The 27366-nt window shown below is 39.4% G+C and overlaps 3 protein-coding genes across 5 annotated transcripts in view; 2 read left to right on the plus strand and 1 right to left on the minus strand.

Annotated features, from left to right (window-relative positions):
• Positions 1–1005: 1005 nt before the first annotated feature.
• LOC124158455 (DNA-directed RNA polymerase I subunit RPA43) lies at positions 1006–4622 on the minus strand. The gene is made up of 4 exons (XM_046533545.1): positions 4115–4622; positions 3885–4027; positions 3406–3607; positions 1006–1960 (listed from the first exon to the last, which is right to left on the minus strand). Exons 1-4 carry the CDS (start codon positions 4297–4299, stop codon positions 1195–1197), a joined length of 1296 nt encoding a protein of 431 aa, XP_046389501.1. The 5' UTR covers positions 4300–4622; the 3' UTR covers positions 1006–1194.
• A 134-nt stretch (positions 4623–4756) lies between these two features.
• LOC124158456 (nitric oxide synthase-interacting protein homolog) lies at positions 4757–22355 on the plus strand. 2 transcript variants are annotated; one of them, XM_046533546.1, is made up of 8 exons: positions 4757–4973; positions 5061–5298; positions 5371–5482; positions 6239–6347; positions 8523–8644; positions 10721–10911; positions 18471–18579; positions 21869–22355. In XM_046533546.1, the coding sequence occupies exons 2-8, from the start codon at positions 5123–5125 to the stop codon at positions 21938–21940; spliced, it is 891 nt and encodes a 296-aa protein (XP_046389502.1). In that variant the 5' UTR covers positions 4757–4973; positions 5061–5122; the 3' UTR covers positions 21941–22355. The 2 variants fall into 2 exon arrangements, with proteins under 2 accessions (XP_046389502.1, XP_046389503.1); XM_046533547.1 differs by having other exon boundaries at positions 4773–4973; positions 5044–5298.
• Positions 22356–26163: 3808 nt separating this feature from the next.
• Positions 26164–27366, plus strand: part of LOC124158457 (rho guanine nucleotide exchange factor 10-like protein) — a 173396-nt gene continuing 172193 nt past the window's right edge. Inside the window, exon 1 of one of the 2 annotated variants that reach the window (XM_046533548.1) lies at positions 26164–26515. The gene's annotated coding sequence lies outside the window, so the exon portion shown is untranslated. The remainder of the gene's footprint in view (positions 26516–27366) is intronic. The other variant, XM_046533551.1, reaches the window with a different exon arrangement.

Consider the following 27366-nt stretch of genomic DNA (forward strand, 5'->3'; position numbering starts at 1 on the left):
TGTCTAGCGCCACATTTCAAAAACTTTCAATCTCTGCTAACTATAATCATTCATGCTACACCGTCATAAAGAAACTTGCTCTTGATGTAAATCCTGCTGAAATGTTTCCATATTTCATTTCTATTCCCAGTTTCATCCATGGCTGAGAGATCACTAATGTAATACCATAAGACTGAAGGCCAGGAAACAGAACGTGAAAACATAGTGAGGGCACACAATGGTTCAAAAGTTGGACCATCAGAATGAGCGATGAGAAAAAAATAGAGTACTTCCAGACCAAGAGCTGGAGGAGGATGGATGTTGAAGACGAAATGGACGGATGGGGTGAGAAAGGAGGTGGTTCATATGTATATAGAAGAATAGAGTGGGAAAGGAAGCCACGTATCATAGTATGCCAAAGAGGAACACAGTGGCTTGGTCACTAAATAAGAGAGAGGTGGTGCTTGGGAAACATAATGCACGGTGAAATTCCCATAGGAAGTCCAAAGGACAAGTATTTAGGACAGACGAAGAAGCATATGCTGAGGTAAAAGAACTAGCTTAGAATAGGAGAAATGGGAGGACTGAGGTCTTATACCTATCTTAGGATTGCAATACATACTATGCATGTGTTCCTCACTTTGACCCTTTTAACCAGAACCGTCACACCAACCAATTCCCTTTTTTGTCCATTGCTGGTTACTCGACTATCCAGACAGCAGAACTCCTAACCTCTTCAAGATATTAGTTTCCTAGTTATATGCCGATATTAGCCTCTTCCCTATTTGTAATTGATATTTTAGGTTCTCGTGCATAAAATTGCTATTGTACTCTCCATATTTACAAGTACATATTTATTCACTACATAAATTCACTTCTTGTATTTCTCATTGATTATATTGATAGCTTTTTCAATGAAAACTGAGAATTTAACTGGAGACAAAATACTACTCCCCACAAGTAATTTTCCCCTATCCCATAAAACGGTTACAATTCAGCTGCAATTATAAGGGGAGAAAACAAGAGAAAAATCAACATATTTATTACTTGTAGAAGCCATTTTTACAGAAGAACACCACCAGAACCAGAGCTTTTTCTGCTTTCACAGAGGTTTCTGCGTAGCCACAGAAGAGCTCCCAACTCGACTGGCACTTGCAAATGTCGAAAAGACTTGAAGGAAGAATTTCATTGAGAATGTATGCTCACAATTCTCTCTCAATCCTTAAAATTCTCTGACTTAAAGGCCAGGGATTTTCTCTTAACTTTAGCATGTTTCTGAGGGGACTTTGTGCTATCCACACTCACTGGTGAGGTCATGTTGGATTTGCCGATAGCTTCGTTGCCCACCTTCAGCTGAGGCAATCTGTTGGAAGTTTTGGAAGACACCGACGATGGCACAACATTCGCCCCACCCCAACTGACATCAGGAGAGAGTACCTTCACGGCAGACTCTATGTCCACACGCTCCTTCTTGACGGCCACCAACGGACTGCCCTCTGCCTTTCTCTTCTTGCCCCGAGGCGTTGTCTCTTCGGATACTCCAAGCAGCTCTCTCTTGCTCATCTCCAGCAGACGGTCGATTATACTTCCTGAACTGTCTTCCTCCACTGAATTGTCAGCCTTCTTCCGCTGCCTGGGGGCCTTGGCCAGTTGGGGAGAGGGAGAGTGCTGGGGTCCCACTGAAGCCCTTGCCTTTTGCTTCTTGCTCGGCTGAGGGCCCTCCTCTCCCAGGGACATTTCCACCGTCTTAAGCAGTTGGCTGATGAGAGAATCGCGGCCCCCATCTCCTCCATGCTTCGTTTCCCCATCTCGTTTCTGCCCCCAAGGGCTGCCATCTCCTTGAACCGCCACTGGGGGCCTGCTCACCACTTGAGGCTCCTCCGGGGGCCTGCTCACAACTTGAATCTTGACTGGGGTCTTGCTCACCACTCCACCTCCTTCAACTTCGCCTGGGGACCTTCTCACTACTGTGTCAATGGCCCTGAAAAACATCAAATAATCAGTTGGCAAATAACTCTTTGGCAATTCACTTTCATTACTGCAAGGAAAAGATTGCACTAGGCAAGGTTAAACAAAAATTTTCTCCTCGTTACTCCAATTCAGAAGGGAAAATAAAATGACAAACGACCCTTTCCTTCTTCCATTTGATTAATAGTTGTCAATTCATAGGTAACAAAACAACCAAGTTCGTAACCCTTCTATGCATTGGGGAATCTAGGCTAGGGCCACAACGGCAATAGAGGGAGAAAAACAGCATCAAGTGAAGACCCTTCCCAGAAAATGTTGGATTTTCAACACCCAAAACCAGTAGTTATAGGCTAACCTTTGATATGAAGGCCATGATATGAAAAAAATACCTTACATATGTGGACTGTTTCATTAGCTAAAGGCTTAAGGATACAGTGTTATTGGTATAGAAAGCAATCTTAGTAATATTAATGATAACAAGTTTTGATTTATCTCTGAATAATTAATTCCTTTCCTTATAAATCTCTATTTACTCATCCACCAACTGAATGTAAGAATTAAATTGCAAATTTCAGTAAACAACCGCACAAACCCTCAGCTAGCAAGGGGGACCATGAGTATGCAGTACAAGATATGCCGCAGTTACTTTACATATACAGACAACTAAATAAAATTTTGCTTTCTCCAGGAGTTTTAATGCTTAACATTCGACAATACCCAGTTCTCTTTATCTTTGTGGTCGGGGCTAACTCAAGTGGAAGGAAGGTGCTTTTCATGCGAATGCACATTCTGCCATCTTACATAGCCTCTATCATTAGTATTAATCTCACCACTGGTCAACAATCCTAGGATTGGTTTGACGCAGCTCTCCACTCAGTTCTCCTATCAGCTAATCTTTTCACTCCTACGTATTTCTTCTCTTTCACATCTCTCTTGTTAATCTAATGATGGAAAAGAGGTTGATTATAACTAGAATAAATAATTTCATCACATGAGTTGCATGGGAATGACAATGTATGAAAACTTAAAAAATTCATTCAGAAGTTTGAAACATAAATATTGACTATTCCACATCCTGCGCATCCTTCAACACAAAAACATGATATATGTAATCTACTCAAGTAATACATATCACTACTTCAGGATACGTGGGAAATTTATTTTTCTCCCAAGTAATTGTTCTATTGTGATGGAATATCTCCATGATGAACAAAGTAAATGGGGAGAGAGAAACGATTGGGCTGTCATAAAAAGAGGGAAAAATGTTGTACGTACTACATTTCCTTTGTCCACGATGCAGGGTCAAACAAGTATACACCTTGAATAACATGTACTGCACATGAACTCAGGAATGTGAAGGTGATGGAGTAGACCATTGCATACTTAATTTAGACGTATGGGTGAGTGTCAATGTGTTTTGAGCCCGAGACAAAATGGACAGGAGGAGCCACCACATACCTTTCAGTGCCATCCATGTTCATCTGACCCAGAATGTAAGGTAGGGGACCAGAGGTTAAGTCCAATTTCACGACGGTGAACTTAATATCCTGGCCAATGGAAAAATCCCACCCACAAGCATCATCTTCCAAGGGAATGGAAACGTTGAAGCCTTTGAGAACCAAACAGCCCAGGTGGCGACCGCTCTGCTTGCACACTACTCCTGCAATAGAAATCACATCATTCAAAACACAGAAGTGTAAATTACTACGATTGGAGAACTCATTCGTGGTTACGTGAATAGCTCCAGTTAACATCTCATAAAAATTGCATACTTGCACATACGTGATAGCTCACTCTCAGAACTATCGAAGTTTCGAATAACTCGAGTAAATGGAATTTCATGTAAAATTAAAATATGAACCTACTGTGATATGAAAAGGCAATGATATTCTACTGAAAACCAAACTTATGCTTGATATACCACCAGAAAACTTTACCTTGAAGCATACTTCCGACACTTGGCTTGAAGAGGTAGAAACTGGCTTCGATTCTCAGCGCAATTTTGCTATAGCCGTAACAAATCGAGCCATATTTACTCAATATCTTAATTTTTTCATATCCTATGATGATTGCTTTGGTCCTGCCAAAAAGGAATTTATTTGATAAATAGAAAGGAACGATTATGACTTACGAACGAACATAGTATTGAGGCTCAAAGAATACTCACTCGTAGTCGTACTTCAAGAGATGGGAATCTAGGTTTTCCTTAATGCCAGACTTAATGTCTAGCAATTGCGATGGCAGCAGAAATACTACTCTTGTCTTCTTCTCCAGCGTCACGCATGTCCCTTTTGTTTTTACTAACGTATTCAGTTCACTTTTAGAGAACTTTATGTCCACTATATCCTGCATCGTTGAGTGAGAATCGATAACACTGAACTAGCAAATTGTTTCACGATAGAAACGGTAGCGGTGGCATGCGAGTTTCTCTCACCAACAGCGTGCACTAAATGGGTGGCGTTTCGCTGAGTCGTAATATTAGGCTAAAAAACTGCCATTGTGAGATTAAATATGCCTCTAATGGATTCTAAGCACTTGCAGCTGATATCTAATGTGTCACTTTCAATCAATTTCTACATCCACATCACATTACACCACTCCAAACACCGGGCAAGCCCAAAAACAACACCTACGGTCCCAACACAATTCCAGCGACTCCAGAAACTAAGAACCCGCTTCCCCGCTTCCTCGCGCTTCCTTTTCGGTCCCCGACCCCCCCGAACAGCGCACTCCCCTACCACCCTCCCCGACCCTCCCTCCATCTGTGCTTCTGCACGCTACCTGTGGCAGGAAGTGAAAGTTGTTGATGAAGATGACGAACGCAATGCAAATGTTGTAAATAAAGCTTCGGAAATCTTTGCAAGCGATCGTTCGGTGAAAGTTTTAGTAAACTCTATGGATAATTCACTAGAATAAACTTCAGGAAGTTTGGCTAGTCCTACAGGGACGAGTTAGGATCGCGAATCCTTTGCTTCTCAAATACACTCAATAATATCACGAGAAATCTCCACCAGTATATTCTGTTTGTAAGTGTTGATTGATTTTCAATTTTGCTAACGAACTGTCACCTCATTGGCAGCGTTTTGATTATTGTAGCGTTTTTTAATCCTAAGGATAAACCCCTTCAGTTGCTCTGTTTGTAAATTTGTGATCTGGGTCATTTTGTGGAGACGCAATGACCCGTCATGCAAGAAATTGTACTGCTGGTGCAGTGTACACCTACCATGAAAAGAAGAAGGATGCACAGGCTTCAGGCTACGGAACACAGAGCCAGAGGGTTGGGAAAGATTCGGTGAAAGATTTCGACTGTTGCTGTTTATCCCTCCAGCCATGCCGTAATCCAGTTATTACGTAAGTATTGTTGATTGTGTTAACATATATTAACTGATCACGGTGTAACGTCGGTATTCTTCCTTTTTTCAGTTCTGAGGGATATCTTTTCGATAAGGAATCGATATTGGAGTATATCATTACGAAGAAAAATGAAATAAGCAGGAAACTGAAGGAATACGAAAAGCAAAAGAAAAAAAAGGAGGTAATTTTTCCTGTACGACAGTTCCTTTGATGCCATTTTTAATATTGCAATTTTTATAAAAGCAGATTGTTCAAGGGTATCCAAGGGTGTGACAGCGTGCGGTATGAATTGTGAACTATTTTGTACTATAAATTTCATTAGGATAAGGTGTAAATGGCAGGCAACCTTCATGGTACATGGTTTTTTCACTTTCTTTCTTTTTCACTATAGTTTTTGCATACACAGTTCTAATCTTATTGCAGTGTACTGCAGTAATTTGGTATGCATTTTCTTTTAAAGTTAATACTTAAGTATGTACAGTAGCACATAACTTATTTTATAAACGAAGTCCGTTACAAGTCTGAGGTGTTGTTAAACGGGTGGTCGTTGAGTGAGGACTTACTGTACACATAAAACTCTGGTGTGGAATTGCAGAATTCCATGATAGGTCAAAAGCAACACTTCTGCTGCGTATGATATATCATAGCGTAGATACTGATACAGTGGCCAAGCAAAGATAAAATTTTGTATGAGTAAACAAAGTTCCTTTTCATTCAAGAAGTACCATCGCATAATTTTCTCAGAAAAAGTATTAAAAATTTAGGTGAAAATGAAAAAAGCAAATTTTGACACCTGCCCCACTGTGTTAAGCAGTGTTCAATGAGTAGGTGGAGGAAAAGAAAATATGGCATTGACGTGTGTATATTTGAAAAAGTTATTGGATGTTCATGTTGTGATGGAATGAGAGTTTAAACGTGTCTGTTGAATTGTTGGCAGAATGAGCTTGCTGAAATAGCTGTGGCTGAGAAGCAGTCTCGCGTGAACTCGTTTTGCAAGACGGAGCGGAGCATTGTGAGCAGCAGTCCAGTCAAAGCCTTCCTTTCAGGTTTGTTGAATTATTAGTAAACTGATAAGATATATTTGTCAAATTCAGAAAAGACTCAATGATACAAAACTCGGTGAGGTGTGCTTGTTTAATCTCCTCACAGCTCCTCCTTTGACCATGTCTCTTGCGTTGTTCTGATTCATTTCCCTGTTGAAATGGATGGGCCAAGAATTTGTTACAATGCCAATGCAGCTTGGATATCCTTGTTTCAAATGATGGTATGAGCCCTTTACATTGTAGATATTAGAGGTTGTGTCAAATTTTGTTCTTTGGTTTAGGGCTTTTCTTTGGCTTTCTACTGTATGTTATTTTTAATGCTGCCAACATTTTTAAAGGTGATATGACACAGCAGAGAAAGAATTTCTTTCGAAACGATTGCTGAATTAGACGTAATCACCTGTTAGAGACCCATGAAATACATGTGAGAGATTATACATGGGGAAAAACCTTCATTTTTTGTTATTTTTATTTAGTTGCATGTAATATCAATGGGTTTGGGCATGGTGCCACCAAAGGTATGCATAATGAAAGCACTTTCAGCTTTTCTACTAAGCGCTATGTATTAGTTTCAGCTCAGGGAGCAACACAATTATTTCAGCTTGAGCACTGATGTGTAGAAATCGAGGTCAGGTGAAGGAGGCGAGGAAGATCCAGGGGTTTCCAAACTCGGTTGAGGATCATATCTTTTAAGAAAATGAAAACAGATCATTTGTGAAGGTTTGGGTGTTGTGAAAAGGAATAGTGGAGAAATAGAAGAGTTTCCGTGGCCTGAATTGTTGAACGAGAGAAGAGCTGTTAAGAAGGTGTGAATAGTGAGAGGGAAGAAGGAAGAGGCAGGGTCAGTGAAGGTGGGGCACGGGAGGGGTGAGTGGCTAGCCATGGTGTGGTAGATGCATGTGCATTTGGTGCAGGGGAAGGGCCCTAAGGGTTTATCTCTTGAGTATCTTTAGGAGAGGAAGAGAGATTTATTAAATGCTCTGGGTATGTACCCCAAAAAGCAACAGATGCATGACATACATGATATTTTGAGTAGTTATGAAATAAAGCCAAAATGAAAATGTATTACAAAATTTTTATAGAAACTGATGTTAAATACCTGCTATCTAATAGCTTAAACAATGGATGTAAAATTTGAAGTAAAAAATGGATGATTTTATTACTGGTGATTAACTACATATTACATTTCTACTTGGGTTCCACAGTCCAGCTCCAAGCAGCAAAAGTGTATTAACATGGTATTTAAATTTATATTAAGTAAAAACAAGTATAACATAACAATAATAAGTCATTTTCAATGTGTGAATGTTGTTAGGTTCAAAAATAATTGTTAGCTGCCTGTCATCGTCCTGTTTATTTGTGAGCAGTTATATGGGATCTATAAGAAATACTGAAAAGTGTTCTGATATTTAAGGAGAAAAAGTAATATAAGTTTAGTAACATATGTCCTACATCAGGGGCGCCGACTTATGAAAAATATTGGGGGGGCCCATATCGGAGGTCTTGCCCCGGGAAGAGGTTAAATCCAAAGTGTGTCGCAGCACCGAAACACTACCATGATTCACACCACTTGATTCAGTTAACCCTTTATAGCCCAGAGCTGCTTAAGGTAGAAATCAAATTTCAAGATTTTTTATTCTGAATGGATGAAAATTTTGCACTCGATCATAATTGTCGAGGCAGATAAATATTTCGTCATCAAAATTTACACCCCAAAATAATACGTAGTTTAGATATTTCCTAAATAGAGCTGAAAATTTATACATTTTTGACGTTGCTTTGAAGCAACAGTGGGTTATAATGGGTTAACCTGCTTAACCTTATAATTGTTTGTTTCAGCACACGTTGTTGAATTTATTTTAAAAGGTAACTATTGTCAAACATGGGAAATAAAAATCACCAATGTATTTTTGTGATTTCACAAAGCATTATATTACTTAATTATTTTCTTGAATTATTGAGGGGGCTCCGCCCCCCAAACGAATCTTTGAGGGGGCTCGGGCCCCCTCAGGCCCCATGGAGTCGGCGCCACTGTCCTACATAGTTTGAATGTGGTACAGAGCCAAGTCATTCACATGCCTACGTGATAGTTTTATGATCACAGGCAATGCCTAGTATGTCAGTTATCCAACAGCATTTAGTCCTTTGCCAATCTACATTGCTACGCTTTTATTTCAGATGGGGGTGAGGGTACAAGCAGGTCGGTGTCAAACATGGCAAATGGACGTGACAAGCAGTTGCCTAGCTTCTGGATCCCTTCGATGACTCCAGAAGCAAAGGATGTGCCGCTCAAGAAACCGGTAAGACAACCAGGGAGGTGGTTTGTCTAATAATTGTCTAGTGGTTTCTAAATAATTTATGAAAGGACTATGTGTCCGCTTGCTGGATAGCCATTGAGTTGTGCAGTTGCAGGCAGTTCAATCATGAGGTAACATTCGTTGTAAGTGGTATATCAAGGTGTTGCTTTCTGTGTCTAGTGCATTGCAAAATTAACATCATACACTCATATTTCTGTGTAATCATTAATTTTGACATAATCCATAAATAGTATGACCTCAATAATTTTGAAGTTAATTAGTTGTGCACTATACTGAAGACAAATACTGTGATGCATACAGAAAAAACTCAAGGGGAGGTGCAAAAGATCTCTTGATCTACGTTTAATTTTATCGTAATTAAAAAGTAATCAAACCTCATGCTAAGTTTAAGAAAATTTTATTGAAACTAATTATACACATGTACAAGATAGTGCCATCTTATGATATAAAAAAGTTAACTATTGTGATTCTGCAATCTTCAGCAGTGCAGGTGGCCCCGCAAGGGGTGGGTGCACTCCTGTTCCATCTGTCCGCCTCTGACTAAAGAGATATATGTACCTGGTTAAATGGAGTGTCTACCATGCCAGAGACTTTTTGGCCCCTCTGTTTTCTGTAGATTTGAGTCATAATCAATGAAATGGGACTATGCAGTAGCCTTACTTTATGAAGTCATCCGCAAGTGTACAAAATGTGAGAGACTTCTTAAAGGAAAACTCCTGGCCCAAATTTGCAAGTTCTGATTTTGAATCCCGGTCAATGCTAGTGGAAGGATTATTCTTCAGTAGAATTTTTGCAAATTGTGTGCACTTGCGGAGATGACTCCTCTTAGTCCGCTGGCTCCTTTGTGGTTATTTGCGTGGCTTATGTGCTGTTGTACAACATCTTGGTTGCATTAACGGATAGAGGCAATGTTTCATGGAATTTCTGTTCATTGGCTCATCTCCCTTGAAAATGACACATTGGTGTTGAAATCGACCGGGGCATTTGTAAAGCTGTGTGGAAAATATTAGCTGAGCAACTAAGTTATTGCTGTTTTGTGAATGAAAATACAGCTTTGTTGTAAAAAAATGGTTGTAAATAAATCATACAAAGTATTTTTCGTTGCTAGCTACAACTTTTCCCCATCATTACGGTAGAGCTTGAATAATGTTACGGTAAAAGTGTTCATCTTTTGAGGCTATCCATGAATCAAGCCATTTTTTGATCTGTTCATATGAATGGAACTGCTGATCGGCCAGACCATGTGCCATCGAATGGAGCAAGCAATAATCAAACAGCGCAATATATGGGGAATATAACGGGTGGGTTAGAACTTCCCATTTGAGAGTTTCCAGGTATGATTTAACAGATTTGGCAACCTGAGGTCAAGTGTTGTCATGCTGAATCACTTTGTTGAATCATAAGTATCACAAGTGCTTTGCTTTTGCATCATTCCCAAGCATGCAATCACTTGGTAATGGCGTGGTGGGTAACTCTTTATGCATAAGCAAGCTGCTCTTGTGTTTGGCATGAAAATTCATCGAGCATTGCCTAAAATTCAGTGTCTTTGAAGGTTTTTGGTATTCCTTCATGCGGACGATTGTCATCATTGAAATGACCATCTTTGAAGCAACAGAAACAATCACAGCACGTTGTTTCACTTAGAGCAACATCTCTGTAAACTTTTTGGAGCTCTGGATGCACTTCAGTTGCCGTTTTCTTCAAGTTAAAGAAGAAAATGAACGCTTCCTGCAAATGACGGCTACTTGGCACCAACTTAGACATTTTCACACAACAATGAGGATATGATGCCAAAAGAAACTCTCCATTGTCATAGAGGTGTTTGTTTACTAAATGTCTAAGCTTGGTTAATGACGTTTCCGATGATAAGTCGAAATCAACCTGCAGTCACTGCTAGAGCCATCTATTGACAAACAGCGGGAACTTAGTTGCACACCTAATATGTATAAATTACTTTTGACTCAGCATGTTTTACCTTGTGGTTTATTGGTAGTGTATTAATTGAGGGCCTTATTTTGTGTATTATTTGTATTCATTGATGCCTTCTCATGTTGACAGGACAAGACGGTGTACTGCCCAATGAGTGGGCGCCCTTTACTTGCCAAAGACCTTATCCCGGTGAAGTTCCACGAGGTCACGGACCCAGACGAGAAGGCCAAAGCTGTGATCTCGCGAGAGTGCCGCTATGTGTGCGCTGTCACTCGGGATGTGCTCTCTAATTCTGTGCCATGTGCCGTCTTGCGACCAACGTGAGTAGTTGAACGGGCCTTCACTGAAGCACTCAGTATGTCTCATTTGTGAAGGAAAATGGGTGGATTTGATCCCGGGGCATGTTTGAATTAATGAAGGGTAAGCAGTTGCAAGAATGCTGGGGTGTTGAATAGCTTACGAAGCGGACAGCTTTTCTCTAACACATAAATATGTTGATGCTGTGCATCTAGGGAAGTTTAAATCACAATAAACAGATTTATTTGTCACTTTTTAATTGTCATAGTAAAATGTTTATAGCTCTATCAAATGGAACATCATAATAAGAAGTAATTACAAAATGCTATAAAATTGGTTACTTCTGGAGTAACTTCATGGAAATGTTGAGCATTCATGATGGAATGATCAAACTTTGTACTTTTTACCGAAAAATTATTTTAAAATGGCCTAATGTTTTTCATCACACTGTGGCATATTGTTAAAATTAAAGTGGAAATTACAGAATTTAATTATCTCAGCAGAATGGAATACAGTACAATCTGGCCTTGCAGTAATCTGTCGACTTAGTGTGATAAATCGGATGTGCAGGGCTGCTGAGTGTGGAGAATCGGAAAAATCAATTTTTCCATAATCATAGAACATTAACTTTGGGTGATAAAACAATAATAATAAAGAAGCTCAATACGGGTCGAAAACTAACTAATTTGGCAAAATACTATGGCGTTGGACATGCTACAATGTGTGACATCTGGAAAAAAACAGACAATATTAAGTATTTTGTGAGAAGTACTGACTGTGCTACCAATAACAGTCAGACTCTAAAATCTGGTGAGTACCCTAAATTTGAAGATGCTCTTTACTCATGGTTTCTGCAAGAACGTAACAGACTCGCTCCTATATTCAGTAAAATCTTTAAAGAGAAGGCCAGATATCTATACAACCAAATTATGAAAAAAGATGATTTCAGAGTAAGTGATGAATGACTGGATTAATTCGAATAGCGTCTGTTTTCTACCTGTAGTAGGAGAGATGTTGTCTTGTGATATCTCTGCTGTTGATCCTTTCATGAAAAAATTTCAAGAAAAAATTGAAGAGCTATGTCTTGGAGTAGATTAAGTTTACAACGCAGATGAGAGTGGCTTATTTTAGAGGCCTCTGCCTCAAAAAACATTTGTTCATCGAGATGAAGACGTGTACGAGACAAAGATGTGTGTACGACCACAAAATTTAAATGACAGAATTACGATCATGCCGTGTGGTACTCAAATTCTAGTGGTACCCACAAACTTGATTTATTGGTTCTAGTCACGTACAAAAACCAAACCTGAGGATGGGGTTACTCAAGAAGTGTTTGCTGAATGGTTTCACGAGCACTTCATACAAGTGGCAAAGATATGTGTATGTATCTTAGAAATATTAAATTACCAACAAAGGGTCTGCTAATTTTGGATAATGCCCCTAGCTACCCAAATGAGGAAATATTAAAATCAAGAGATGACTGTGTACAGGTTAGAGAGAGTGGCGCCAACTCCATGGGGCCTGAGCCCCCTCAAAAATTTGTTATAGATGTGAGGAAAAAATGTGTCAGGCTTGTTGATTTTCCCCGGAGTGTCCAGATGTCAAGATTCTAATTATCAGGGTTCTAATGTTGATCATATGACTCTTCTAAAATTCTTAAAAAACTTAAAACTCGCTACTTATAAAATTTCCCGGGGCAAAAACCCAGTTTGGGCCCCCCAATATTTTTTGTAAGTCGGCGTCCCTGGTTACAGATCCAGTGTACAGTAGGGTGGATCGCAAAAATAGATTTTTTTCAAATCCATCTGGCCCAATGAAAAAAAGTTGTGGGAGCAATCAAAAATAAGGCCTGAAAAATTTGAGACCTCTAGGTGAACCCCTGACCCTCGCTCAAATGCAATTTAGGGGGGGAAGGTCGAAATTCAAAAAATATAATATATAATGGTCATTCCGTATAGATTTTTAGAGAAGTGATGAAATATATTTAGATCTGCGAACGCAGGAGAGGAGACTACGCTCTGTGAAGACGCCTCTAAAGTGGCTATGAAGGTGTGGGAACTTAGGATATGCACTTCTATTCCGGTATTGTCCGACAGCTGTGACTAAATGGATTTTGGGTGAAGGCCGCCGGCGTACCCTCCCCGCTCGCCTCTCTAACGCCCCAAATGCACCAAAATTCGACCAAGAGCGTCTTTCTTCGTTAGTCTTACTAATGTTAACTTCGATAGTCTTACTTGATGTTTCAGCATCATCCGGTGAGGAACAATCACGAAAGAATTACTCAATTATCTGCTTTCCAGTCTGTATTTCTTATGTCAGGGTCATTCCTCGTCTTTCGCTGCTGTCAACAAAGTTTTGGTAAATTCTTTCGCGAATCTCTCGTCTGCATGTATAATAAAAGGAATATTTTAATTCAAATTTGAACGTTCATCAATAGATTTTTAATTTCCACAGCGCTAAGCTCAGATATATCCGAAGGAACTGGAGTCTCTCTCCAATATATCATTAGCGGGTAGTCCTTTACGTCGATATTAAAACCCAGCAATTAAAAAAATCTCGGATTGGTCGCCAAACGCATCCTTGCAGCAACGCAAATTGGGTCCCTAGATTACCCTCCCAATGTTTATGTAGCAAATCTAAGTCAACGTAGTGCAATTAGCAAATAGACCACTGTAAGGAATGAAATACGATTTGATGCTTTCCCGACGAATGATGTGGGTAAACTCTTTTCAAGGTTCAACAAAATTTATCCCTTAGTATGAGCCCCGAGTCGGAGCTTGAAATGTTGGCCATTATGGAAAAATGAACCCAGTGGGAATCCTGAGAAGAGTTTACCCACACCGCAAGGGATGTTGGAATTATGCTTATATCAAAGGGATGATGCCTCCTTTTTGGGCGGTATTCACTTGGTACCATCCCATTCAAATCCTTTTTAATTTTGTGTATCTACTTTTCACTTGGAAAGGAATGGAGAACGGGAGATTTTATAACTTTTCCTGATCGTCCGACGGGGGAGGCAAACCTCCAAAAGTGGGACCCTGTTTCTTCAACTAACACCACCCATTCCCCTCTAAACTTGTATTGATAAGTCCTCTTCCCTTTTTTCATCATACAAGATTATAGTCTTTCATTCCAATAAAATGGAGACCTTTGATGACACCTATCTTTTCTTATTCACAGTAATTAGCATCTTTTTCTGTCTACGTAAGTAATGCTGGTACACTAGCTTTGATGTATCTTACGAAGTTATGACTTTTGCGTCAGCTAAAGTTGCGGGAACGATCATTGCTGTTGCTTGGTTCTTGCATATACCTCTATCACAGTTGGCAGACGCATTTTCCCCAAAGAAGTTCCAATTTGAGTTTATAGTCCTTAATGTTTATTTTATGAGGGAAGTAGAGATACAAATCGGCTAATTTCTCGCCAGTTTAATTTTCTTTGGATGGAAGAAAAATTTTGATACTATATTCCCGTACAAGATTTGATGATGTTGACTCAACGCTCTCCGATGATACCCTTTTTTTCCTCAGTTGTCGAGTTTCTTTAGGATTCAATCCAGCAGCCATCATCTTTCTTTTCGTCAGCTTGTCTCTCAAAATACTTCTTCATTGGGGGAAACTTATGCTCCTCCATGCATTTACACGCAAAAATATCGCATAATTTAAAAGGTTTCTTTAAAATTGTTTTGAGTTTTATACTTCAATAAAACCCTACTTTTGGCCTATTCTGATTTTCCCTAAGTTTTAGTACTTCCTGTGGTACCGCTAAATCCATTTAATCACATTCATAATGGAAGAGAAGCACGTCACCATAGTTCGCACACCTTACAGCCACTCGATAGGTGTCTTCACAGAGCATAGTCTCCTTTCCTGCGTTCGCAGATCTAAATATATTTCATCACTTCTCTAAAAGTTGGTAACATCGATTTGTTTAACGCCGACGAGGCGCCAAATAAGGGACAAGTCGTCTCACTACGCATCGTTTTTTACCTTCTACCATCTTCTGATTTATATTATCAAAGATAAACGACCTCCTAGCAGCATGCGCGGAATGAATTTTGCTGTATTAGAGGCGTGGGAGGGGGAGAAGCGAGCGTGGAGGGGAAGGGATCGGCCTGCGGCTCTGGTATCCGCGACGCTGCGTGGGCGTTGGAATATTTTCTTTGCGGGCGCGGACTCAAATTAGGCATTTTGTGGCTAAATGGTGGCAGATACATCAAAATGCACCAACTTTTTGCCCTAATAGGGCAGTAACTCGGCAAAATCTATACGGAATGACCATTAAATATTATATTTTTCGAATTTTGACCCTCCCCCCCTAAATTGCATTTGAGCAAGGGTCAGGGGTTCACCTAGAGGTCTCAAATTTTTCAGGCCTTATTTTTGATCGCTCCCACAACTTTTTTTCATTGAGCCAGATTGATTTGAAAAAAATCGATTTTCGCGATCCGCCCTAGTGTACAGGTCTTGCCACCTAATTGCACTACACTTTTAGAACAAATGGAACAAAATGTGATGCAATGTATAAAATGGCTCAATAGAAAGAAACTTGTATGCAGTGTGATAGTAAAAAAGGGATGATACATATTAAGAAATGTCTGAATCAAATGGACCTCAAAGACGTGATTTTTAATCTTGCTTATGCATGGTAAAATGTGACGACAAAAGTGTTGATTTTACCTTGGAAAAAACTGTGGCCTCTGAACCCTTAAGTTTCCATAGACAATGTAAATAAGGCAATAGAAGAATCTGAAAATGGTGGTAGTGATGCAGTCTTCAATGCTGACCATCAAGAAGCTACAGTAACTTCAGTAATAAGTAGGAAAAATTAACATTCATGACGGATGGTGAGATAATCAGCAATGTGCAAAAAGATTATGTCCAAGAAGAGCTAGAGTTAAATACACTGCTGAGTTTAACCACAGCACAACACCATGGCTGCTATTATGGATGGAATAGCATTATGCTATTCTTCATTATTGCAACCGATGTTGCTATAATATAGCGTATTGCAACGCCTATGCTATTTGGTATTACGAACGGTTGCAATTCGTGTTTTTACTACACCGGAAGACGTAATTCTCAGAATAGCATAGGCCCGTTGCTATTTACTATTATGAACGGCGAATTGCAACCGGTAGGCTTGCAATAATATTACGCGGTCTTCGAGGCCGAGCTATTCGGTATTGCAACCCAGAAAACGTGCGCATTGCGATGTCGAATTGTTTTTCTGAGGTTAAAGTAACCTAATCAAGCATTGAAAAATGGAATAATAGCAAAAAATAAAATGATATCAGCTTTATTTTAATTAAATAATAGTAGCATAAGTGATGAATATTTAACTAGTTAAGTGATTTGGTTAGGAATTAACATTCGAGCTTAATATATGAAGCACAAGCTTGCTTCATCGACAGTACGAAAACAATAACAATTAATGCAAAGAATTACTACCATTAGCCCAAATTTTACGTGTTTTATTCATATTTACAATTCATAATTTTATTTCATCACTTGACTTGCTACTAAAAATATCCTCAATGTAGGCTATCAGGTCGATTCTTGAAAAATTTCAAGCTTGTGTTAACATACTAACTCGCCAAATATATTAATAGTTATAGCTTTCAATGAAAACCATATATTACCATAATAATACCATATACTTTGATCAGCCGTTCATTTCCTCAATTGGACAGTATATACAAATACATGCAACGAGTCGAAATTGTTTTCCCCACTATTCGCTGCCTTCTACAATTAAAACTTAAAATTTACAAACTTATAACACGGGCAGTCGACTTGAATTACTTGCTTGAAAACAAAGGATTTCTCCGAACACCAATAAAGTTTCCGAACAAATATGATTCGCCACAAACGTTTAATGGAATATCCATGTACATCATTAATGCAATATATATCATGTGGAATTCAATACAAATTGTTTCCTCTATAGGCAAGTAAGTTATTCACACAATTAAGTTTCAGTATATCGGCACAGTTCAGGGTCTATCAAAAATTTCAGTGAGCATATTAAAATCAGCTGATACGAAAACAATAATAAGTGACACAAAAGCACTTTCCACACGATTCACTTTTTCACAGTTGTTCCATCCATCCTCAAATTCACCATCACATCCCTCTGCTTTTTCCAAATCTGCAGCTGAAATATTGATACTATTCCATCATATTACATGAAAGCACAGCGGTGACGTTGCCACCTACTTCATTTCCTAAACAGAGAATGAATACTGAAATTAGGGAGTCATATAATATAAAGCTAGTATTAGAAACGAAAGCTTCTAGTTCATACAGTAAAGCTATATCGTCACGATCAAAGCAATAAAAGTTGGTACATATTTATTTTGACATGCAACGAACAGACAGACTTCGAAGCCTACTGACAATTACGAAGAAAATCAAACATATTTAGCTTTCAATGATTATTTCGCATAACATATATCTCACGCTAAAGGACCGATCGGATATAGGTAAATGATTCAATATTTATGCCCGATAAATCATCATTATAACAGTAAAATTATGACCTAACCCACCTGTCTGAAGCCATTGTGATATTATCAAAACAACAACAATCAGCTGATTTCCTAAACGAGATTTTCAAAGCGTATTATATAAATCCACGGTTTAATATAATTTTTAAATGCAAATGAAGCAATTATTTGTAATTGCAAGTCAATATTCCATAAAATACAGAAAAATATATAAAATATCTTCTCCCTCATTGGTTGCGCAAACTGTTCAGAAAGTTTTTCATACGGGAAGGGGCGGAGCTTCCAAATAGCTCGCGCAAGAAATAGCATGCTGCTATTCCGAACAAAATTATTACTACGCTTCATTCTGAATACGGGGTCGTTGCAATAATGACCCGCAGAATAGCATATGCTATTTTTTGCAACGCTTATCCAGAATAGCAGCCCATGATGCCATAACAGCTTTCAATACATTTCTTTATTGGGCAAAGGGAAACAATGTTACAGATGTTTATATTTTAACAATTAAAGGACTACAAGAAAGAGTTTAACATGAGTCATTTGTATCAGAAAGACAAAAAACAATGGACAGTTGTCTTGTAAAATTTTATTCAAATTAAAATGCTCCATTTCTTTTTTCTTTTTATTTCTTGTTCCTCTCAGTTCCTTTCCAATCCCCTTTACTGCCTCTGCTTCCCTGTGATAATTCTAGGGCTTATGTTGGTTGGTATTTTCTGAGAGAATCAAACTCCGTACGCAAATAATCAAGTACCCTTTTTCCTTAAAACTTCCCTGTTATGGATGCAAGTAAGGTGTAATTGTTCTTTGCAGATTCACAGTGGTATCCTGGGTTTATTCTGCTTTTATCGACCACAGTCCTTATTTTTAATTTGGATGTCTACCTTGACCCTCAGCAGTAGGTTTCATGACTGGTGTGTTTTTCAGAGACAATTGTGTGTGTGTACAGTGTGGTAGTTATTAAAGTATGATTATTTTAATTCTGGTTGATATACTCCAGCATCTGGAGCACATCCTTCTTCAAATGAATGTGAATCTGTCATGTTGCTCAGTGTGTGTGTTTCCTTTTTCTGGCAGTGGCGATGTGGTGACCATGGAGTGCGTTGAGAAGGTGATCAAGAAGGACTGGATGCATCCGCTGACAGGCGAGAAGTTGCAGGAGAGTGACATCATCCCACTGCAGAGGGTGAGTTGCATTGCTTCTCATTTGTCTTCTCTCGTCCCCACCGTCCACTATTCCTTTTCAATGCGTTTGCCGTGGAGATGCGCGTAAGGGAGGCATTGGAAGAACTGAAAGTGAGCCTCCCTTCAATCTGAGAGAGTTGATAAGTCAGAGGGCTGAAGGCTCTATTGGATCCGTTTGACAAGCATTGCTAAGAGAATATGTACCTTGAAATTAATAATATAATTTAATTGTCAAGAGATCAAGCTGTTTTACATGTTATTTTTTTATATGTAGATTTAAAGTATCTGAGCTGAAGGCAGTGAATAGCCACCATGTTTTTATGCATCTTAAGCTCCACTTTTATGCAGTTGAAGACCCTTGTAATGTGGATCAGCATCTGTACTTCTTGCGTGAGACCCTGTGATATGGAGATGATCATTTTGCCTGCATATTAGTATATTTGTTCACCTCAATGTTTCTTTATTAAAGTTCTTTTGACTTTTACAAGTACATAGAAATAATATTAGTATGTGCACAGGTGGTACTGGCAATAGGTACATATTTCCAATTTTTCAAAAAGCAGACTGCAAGGTAAAGTATGTTTATTAGTCAAATGACTATTTGTTGGTCTGTGAATGAGGTGTAATAGTGTCCTAGGATATGGACCCCCTTGATGGATATCTTGGGCCAAGTGGAAATGGAGTTCCCCTTGCCATGTAATATTGCACATAGAATGTCAATGGAAACTGTGGATCCAATGGACCTTATGAAGAAGCAAGTCGCGCTCATTTTACCTTAGTATTCATGTGTTCAACCGAAGAGAATGGAAAATTAATTTTGAAACATAATAAGTTAGTATGTTTCTATATATATATAGGATCACCTTCCCATATGATATTTATATCATATGCATGTAACACTGGGGTAGCACAAGTTACACGTTGAAAAGTATTAACCATAATTCATGTGAAAAAGAAATTACACAGGTCTGAGAATCAAGTCTGGAGGAACGTCTTGAGTTGGGACGTCAATAGGGGAGACAAAATGAGTACCATTTACAGAAATAATCATATGCTTTTATCGGTCTAGTTAGTAAGATTTAATCCAGTCATTATGTATGCCATGAATACCCATCCAACTGGTTTCATGAAAAGTATTTGTTAGTCAAATGAATCAAACTCTTTTAAGGAGTCAAGAAACATTGCTGTGACTTCCACTTTTTGTCTAGGGCATATTATGTCTCAGTTGTTTACTCAAAGGTGGCAGAAGATTTAGATTTCTGTTCCCTAAAATTGCAATGGATCTAATCACTTGCTATGAGGCCAAAGATTTACTGTTTTTAAAGCACTGTCAGTGAAGAAGGTGAGGCTCTAGGTGAAATTAGGTGATGCCAAACGTGGTTTGGTGGGGCAGTTCAGCTGTCTGGGCAGCACTCTCTAGGAAAAGGGTTGCAGTAGCAAGGGCATTAGGGAGAGAATTGTGTGTCAGAAAAGGAGGCATTCACGAATAAGAAATAAATGGTGAAAGGATAGTTAATTAATAGTTTTAAGGGAAGATTAGTGAAGAGTTTAATGTGGAGTGTAGTGCTTTGCAGTGCGGGAACATGGACACTCAGTGAGGAGGACGACAAAAGACGGTAGGCGTTTGAGATGTGGGTCTGGAGAAGATTGGAGAAGGTGAAGTGGGCGGAGAGGAGGAGGAGTGCTGAAGTGAGAGGAGACAGAAGGTATGGATGGAGTGATGGGTGGAGCAGGGAGGGATGCTGAAAATATTTGATGCTACAGTCCAGCCACCGAGAGTTGTCCAATAACTGTTAGAAGGGTCTAGTTTGGAGTAGGGTGCAAGGTTGCTAGGTAAGAGAGGGAAAAGCCCCCGTCACATGTAATCAAAAGGGTTCCGTGAAGAATGGAGCCAGAAGGGATGCGTTCCAAGACCTTGGTCATAAGTTGATGAACCTACAAGATGTGAGGGCTCAGGGGAGGCCCTGGGAGTATACAACGCACTGGGATGGGGACCCAGCAATCGTGCTGATTCCCGCGATCACCCGGGGAGGGCGTTGGAAGGGAAGGAAAAAGGAAAGAGGCGCTGCCGCGATAGGAGCCCAACGGCGCCTCTGAGATAGGGATAGGGTTGGAAGGGATGGGACGGGGAAAAACACCTCAAACGCTATAGAAGCGAAAAGGGCCCAACTAATTAGCGAAACCAGGCAAAGCCATTAACGTGCCAGCGATTTTGGAGGATTTTCCTATGTAAGAGAAATATCCATCAATCAAATCATTGGATAAACCTACAAGGCGAAGGCGTGAGGGGCGTTTGCGGGACAATGATTGGCTGCAAACCGTGCTGGCGCAGGGTTTTCTGCCCTTCTTCTTGTGTTGTCATTGGACAACCCTCGCCGGTTAGACTGTATGCAAGGCATCGAGGAGTATGGTTATCCTGAAGAATGCAACACTGCATCACTATTGTGCGCTAACTCACTGTTTTGACGAACTGATCTAGCTGGGCGTGCGATGCAGCTGGAGCCAAAAACATCATTCTCCACGGTAAGGAAGAACGGGTGAAACGCTGGACAGTTCCCAACGTCACACAGGATTCAATCATACTTTGCTCAGATTATGCATAAAGTGTGAGTTCTTCCACGCCGCACCGCGTAGCAATGGCCAAATCGAGAAGTGCCAAATTCGAATTTTGAAATTTTTGAATGCTCATATCTCTGAAAGTTTGTAAATCGATTGTGCATAGGAGGAGGACTAACTGTACGTCCAATTTACGAGCCATTATGAGTGGGTAATCATGATTCCACCGGAATGGAGCTTATTATATGATGTTTCGTGTATATTTAAGAAAGAACTATAATTGATGCTCTTGGGCATAGTACATGAGGAGAACTTAAACGTGGTGCAGTTATTAAAACTTGGCATAGTGTATATTCACCTGAATGCAGTTGCTTATCCATTGAACTTCGTCATAAGTTCATTTTGTAACTGCCGGAACTCGGACTAGAGTTCATAATAATGAAAATTTCGTAATAACGTTTCTTTTACTATAGATTGGATAGGCCTTTTCGTCGGGACTAACGATTTGCTTCGTAATAATGAGAACTTCGTAATAACGATGTTCGTGTTAACGAGTCTACTGGATGTTCATGCCTGTGGCTTAGCCATGGGTGAGCTCTAGCCTCACATCATTTTGGTCTTTAGGGCAAATTGCTCCTTATCCTTTTTGGGATCTCGTCCTGCAGAGTGATCTCCCCTTACCACATGCTCACTTAATTTGCCTGCCATGGAACGTTCTACTTGTGTCCTTCCAGGGTGGCACAGGCTATGCTTTCACCAATGACAACCTTGAAGGTCAACACCAGCGACCTGTGCTCCAGGCATGAATGCTCTTATTGGCCAGCATTATTCCATCTTTCAACCTTTCCTATGGCTGCAGAGAAGCTGATGTGAACAGCTAATCAAAGGACTGTGGAAAATAAATGTATCTTGGTGTTAGCAAAGCAGTGGTCCTCATCTTGTGTTCAACTATTTGTATTTTGCTTTGTGGCAGCCATTATCATGTCTTCTATGTACAGGTACTTTTTTTTTTAGGTGTTCATGTGCTCTTTCATTTCATAGTTGGCAAAGATGACGTCAACTTTGTATCTCTGTTAAGGAAATTTTTATAATTAACGCTTATGTTCTTCTTGAATGCTGGTTGCAGATAAGATTCTTGTCAACTTAACAGATGACCTATGTTATTCATGCTCTTGGTTTTTACGCAGTGGAAGGTATGGAATAAATAATTTTTTGTGCATATTTTTGTCTGTAATGGATGTGTGAGTACAAGAAGAAACAAGAGTTCTTGGAGCAGTAGTGGAGTGGGGTCTGCAGCAAGTTGTCATTATTCATCTCTGAACACGCTGCTGTCTGCAGAGGGAATGTGTGCAGTTTTCATTGCAAATTATACATCAACACCACCTTGCAAATGCCAAATCAGTGATATGTTTACTCAGAGTTTGATGGAAATTTTTGTCATCTCTTTAGTTTTAACAGTTACTCCTTCATAGTTAATCACAAATACAAAGTGGTAATACTTTAAGTGTTACAGTGTTGATAATTTGATCTCAGTGTTTTTTTAGGTGTCATTCCAATATAAAATTAATTTTTCTTCCATCAAGAAAAGTAAAAACATGAGAACTGTTGGCATTGTTAAGATGTCTACCCTTGCTCGAGTCCAGGAATTTTGTTATCTTTTTTGTGAACATTTTTTAAGGATAAATCCAAAACCTCTGAAAGCCTCCCGCCATCCCTATCCCCACTACAATACCTCTCGGTGGCCAAGAGTCGAAAGATGGCAGCACTATTCAGCAGATTCTCGAGGGAAGAATGTCCTCCTTGTTGTAGAAGAAATTCAGTGTTTGTCTTACATGAGATAAAAGAAGGAACTGCTGTTCTTGAATTTGACCCTTGAGGGCTTAAAAATGAATCTTCCATTGATTGATTTGTGAGATGACTATAGGAGACATTATGAAAAAGAAGAAACTTTGTGCTTTCACATGAAATATTTATTCACACATTTACATGACCATGGTTGCAACGTAAGACGTCATCGTCAGGTGAACTCTACAGAGGCCCATCACATCAATTTATATGTTCCAGGCTTGGTATACCAGGATTTATACCAGGCCTTCCTCCCTCCCCCTTCAACCATGAAACCGTGGTCGTGTAAATGTGTGAATAAATATTTCATGTGAAAGCACGAAGTTTCTTCTTTTTCATTTTTCTTTATGTCTCCTATAGTCATCTCATGAATCAATTGCATAAAACATTTGAAACTAGTGTCGCTTTTCTGCTTACAAGTTTTTCACAACATAAGCACCCACCAATGATACTGTACAAATGCTCATTCAAGGATGCAATTTGAAAGCCATTGATGCCATCGCAGCACAACAGAAAGTGTGTTCCCACAAAATGTGTCTTTCATTGTTGCGAAATGGCCAAAATTCACGAGGAGCAGGTCGGGTAAGTATGAGGTGTACAACTCCCAAGTTGTTTCCACGAAGAGTTCACGTCGCCACACTCACCCGCTATGATGGTGTATATTTCGGCCAGGTTTCCTCACAATATTGTGGGAGCTTGTTCCACTATTCATAATGGTCAAAGCCATTATGGCACCATAATGGTTTTGACCCCCGGCCAAAGTGTGGCTGGCCATAATGTGGCGTTACTGTGGATAGCCACACAATGGCCACATTTTGGTTTGCCACAATGCTCCACCGCTAATATATTAATACTTATACATATAATGATTCCTTTTTACTAGTATTATTATACCTCCTTCCATCCTAACTATGCCCATCAATGCAAAAATAATGATTTTTTGGAAAATTAACTGCGAACCAAAAATTTTAATTATACATTAAAAATTTTAATTTACCATCAATTTAAATAATAAATAGGGTAAAATGCCCTCTGGTTGGCACCCCATACCCCTAAGTAGCACTTTGCGATATGGAGTATCAGAAAGGTAAATGCAAAGAAAAGTACCTTTACTTAGTAAATGATGTTTGTAAGTACCTACTTTATTATTGCAGTAAATGCACCATAAATAATGTAATATAACCATTAATGATCGTGTAGGTTAGTTATTCAAAAAAACAAAATAACACTGCAGATAAGCTAGTATTTAGTGGCGCTGACTCCATGGGGTCTGAGGGGGCCCGAACCCCCTCAAAAATTCGTTATGGGTGTGAGGAAAAAATGTGTCAGGCTTGTCGATTTTCCCTAGAGTGTCCAGATATCGAGTTTCGAGTTATCAGGGTTCTTATGTTGGTCATATGACTCTTCTAAAATGCTTAAAAAACTTAAAACTCACTACTAATAAAATTTCCCGGTGCAAGATTCCCAGTTTGGGCCCCCCCAATATTTTTTGTAAGTCGGCATCCCTGCTAGTATTACAATATTGCCTTGGATTTGAGACAGGAACATGTTACACATCCACCTCCAGATATTTTAACTAGGCCTATGGACCAATCTGTAACAGGTAAAATCACATATTTAGTCATTACAACTTTTATGGTAGCCTATCAAATCTTCCCCACATTTCAACATCACAGTAAACTCACGGAAAGACGCCGAAATAGAATAAATCAATAAATAATGTGGAAGCCTTTTCTCTGGAAATAAATACATATTCTTCTTTCTTTAACACACCTTCTTTATATATATGAAATCAACCAACTCTCATTTTGATAACTCATCAACAAGTCTGTATCTATAGCAACTGTAAACAAACTTTATCACCTGTGGCAGCTGTGGCTTTCCAAAGTGTGGCTATAGTTGCATATGTGTTTGGCAAGCCAGACTATGGCTTGCCACATGGCAACCACAGTCAGGCCATAGTATGGCAAGCTGTGGCTAGCCATTGCCATAGTTGCCACAGGTAAACCACAGTTCGGCCACACTGGGTGCTTTCCATTCATCGACACAAGTTGACTTGCGTCGCGGTTTTCGTTTTCCATTCTATGTGTGTCGCCGACTGTTGTGACACAGGTCAGCAAACGATAACGCGCAGGAATTGGAGAGTTATAAACTTACAATGTGTTGTATATATTTTAAACAATATTTTGTTTTTCAAATACCCAAATCAAAGGTATTATGGATTTGAAATACATTAGGTGCATTATTTTGCATTTCAAATACATTTGGTGCATTATTTTGTATTTCAATACTCCTCAGCCTGCAATTTGCCCAACCTTGTATTATCTCTGGACCCAGGCTGTGACCCCTCACCAAAATTTGATGCTGAATCCACCAGTGGATGGGTAAGTAATAAATTGTCTTATTTTGTCAGTTTTACTTACTCGTGCAGTAATTCATTGAATTTACGTTTCTATATTACTCACTTCCATTCTTATCATTGTGGAAAAAAATAAATCCTAATTTTTTTATATTCTGTTTAAGTGGGTACCAGTTACTATTTTGAAATGAAGTAGCCTCTGACGCTGATACCTCCCTGAATCTTGGCAACGCTCTTATGGCTATTCCGCTATCAATCATTTTAATGGGAATCAGTGCAACACCGTCATAACCAGAGACGTCGTGGCAAAATTAGCTGTGCCGGAACGCACTTTCCTTAACTTTTTTTTAGAGGTCAAATATTATTCTGTGTTTCTTCATTGAAAGTCATTATTTACATTTTACCACTATTTTTTGTTTTTGATTACGAATGTATAAATTGGAAATTTTGAGGCATCAAAATCGATGAAAGTGTTATTTGACTATTACGTGACACCTCGACTGGTGATTCCAATAAATTAATAATGAATGAACGTCTCACGGGTTTTTTGCGCGAGTCAGAAAAAATAATATTTTCATGGAAAATCATCATCTTGTTCGCAAACACGAGAAAATTTCATTCATTGTATTTACCGGGAAAGTGCCAAATAACACGTAATTAATTAATAGCGGATTCCCTCCTTATTCCATCTTTCACTACATTCAAACACCGAGCTCCCGGTTGCTCATAACTAATACAGTCCTGTGGTTGGTGGGATGGCCGTGCGCTGTTGGCCAATGGGGCTTCAGAAGGCCAAGATGTCCGTCCTCCACCTCCTTTTCACACTTGTTGCGTTGGTTACGTTTGTATCATGTCACGCTGCGCTCCAGTCTTCCGTCGCGTTCGTCGGTCGACCGTGGTGGATGGTAGTTGAGAAGTTGCATGGGCCTAGGCATGTGCGTGCAAATGGAAAGGACTTCTTGTTGTGATTCATAGTGGTGCAAATCCTTCGTTTGTTGTCTCCTGACGAATGTATGGTGAAGTGGTTGTTGAAGGAGAAGTGTACACTGTGCTATTTTCTCATTCCTTACTCCTCGGATTGTTATGTTTAACAAAGAGGGAATTTGTGCAATACTGAGGATATTCGTGCACGCTGGGCGCTTGTCACCGGAGTCGCTGTCCTGAGCTCCTGCCCGAGGTAAAATATGGTTTCATATATTCGGTATAAGTTGCAAAACACAGTGGTGTGTGGGGAAGCCCTTGTTATACGGTCGATGACTTATGGCTGTGATATCATTTCAGAGAATTCGATCCTTTATTTATGCTTGTCTTCGTTTGTGTTGCAATAATAGCATGAAAACTTTCGCTGACTGATTCAATTACACTTCCCCTCTGCAGTGCAGTGCGTTGTTTTGCCTAGTGTGGTTCCAACTCTCTCTCAACCAACCGTGTCTAGTTACTAGGAGTGAGTTTATGTGGTAAGAAGTGCCCCATGGTACACGGACCAACTTTTAACCTCTTTACGGATGCCATATTTTACGATTGTGCATACATTAACGGACTTCAATATAGAAAATACAAATCCGTTCGTAATCAGTCAATAATTTCAGTGATCATGAGGAATGTCTGCTCTCATATATTTATTTAGCACATGAAAGCATTGACTATTCAAACTGCATCGTCAATAATACCAGATTTGAAAAATGTATACCCATTCTGTTTAAACCAGAGGTTGCCCAGTAAATTGCTCTCGCTCAAGTTAATTCTTGGCCACAAACACATGCTAGATTGTTTATTGTAATCACCTCAGCGTGAGCAAATGTGAGAAAAAAATCCAAGAACCCTACATTTCAAAAACCCTGTAGGGTTCTTACAAAAATCGTAGCATTATCCCCCCTTCTAGATCCGTCCATTTGTTTCTATATTAGCTCATGCGTGCAACTTGCCGAGTGCTTGCGTATCTTTAGCACGGCCGAAGAGTTCTCCTCTCTGGCACGGCTTAGGCCATAGCTAGGCCGTTCGGTTTGGTGCAATCATTTTTTTTCACTC

The sequence above is a fragment of the Ischnura elegans genome, chromosome 5 (genome assembly GCF_921293095.1).
Source record: "Ischnura elegans chromosome 5, ioIscEleg1.1, whole genome shotgun sequence".
Lineage (NCBI taxonomy): Eukaryota > Metazoa > Arthropoda > Insecta > Odonata > Coenagrionidae > Ischnura > Ischnura elegans.

Excerpts from the sequence above, each read along its gene's own strand:
- LOC124158455 (XM_046533545.1), bottom strand. The coding sequence starts at position 4,299 with ATGCAGGATATAGTGGACATAAAGTTCTCTAAAAGTGAACTGAATACG. Across the intron at positions 4,028-4,114 it reads CTCTTGAAGTACGACTACGA|GACCAAAGCAATCATCATAG; the intron begins GTGAGTATTCTT and ends CCTTTTTGGCAG. Across the intron at positions 3,608-3,884 it reads TGTCGGAAGTATGCTTCAAG|GAGTAGTGTGCAAGCAGAGC; the intron begins GTAAAGTTTTCT and ends TTTCTATTGCAG.
- LOC124158456 (XM_046533546.1), top strand. The coding sequence starts at position 5,123 with ATGACCCGTCATGCAAGAAATTGTACTGCTGGTGCAGTGTACACCTAC. Across the intron at positions 8,645-10,720 it reads ATGTGCCGCTCAAGAAACCG|GACAAGACGGTGTACTGCCC; the intron begins GTAAGACAACCA and ends TCATGTTGACAG. Across the intron at positions 10,912-18,470 it reads TGTGCCGTCTTGCGACCAAC|TGGCGATGTGGTGACCATGG; the intron begins GTGAGTAGTTGA and ends TTTTTCTGGCAG.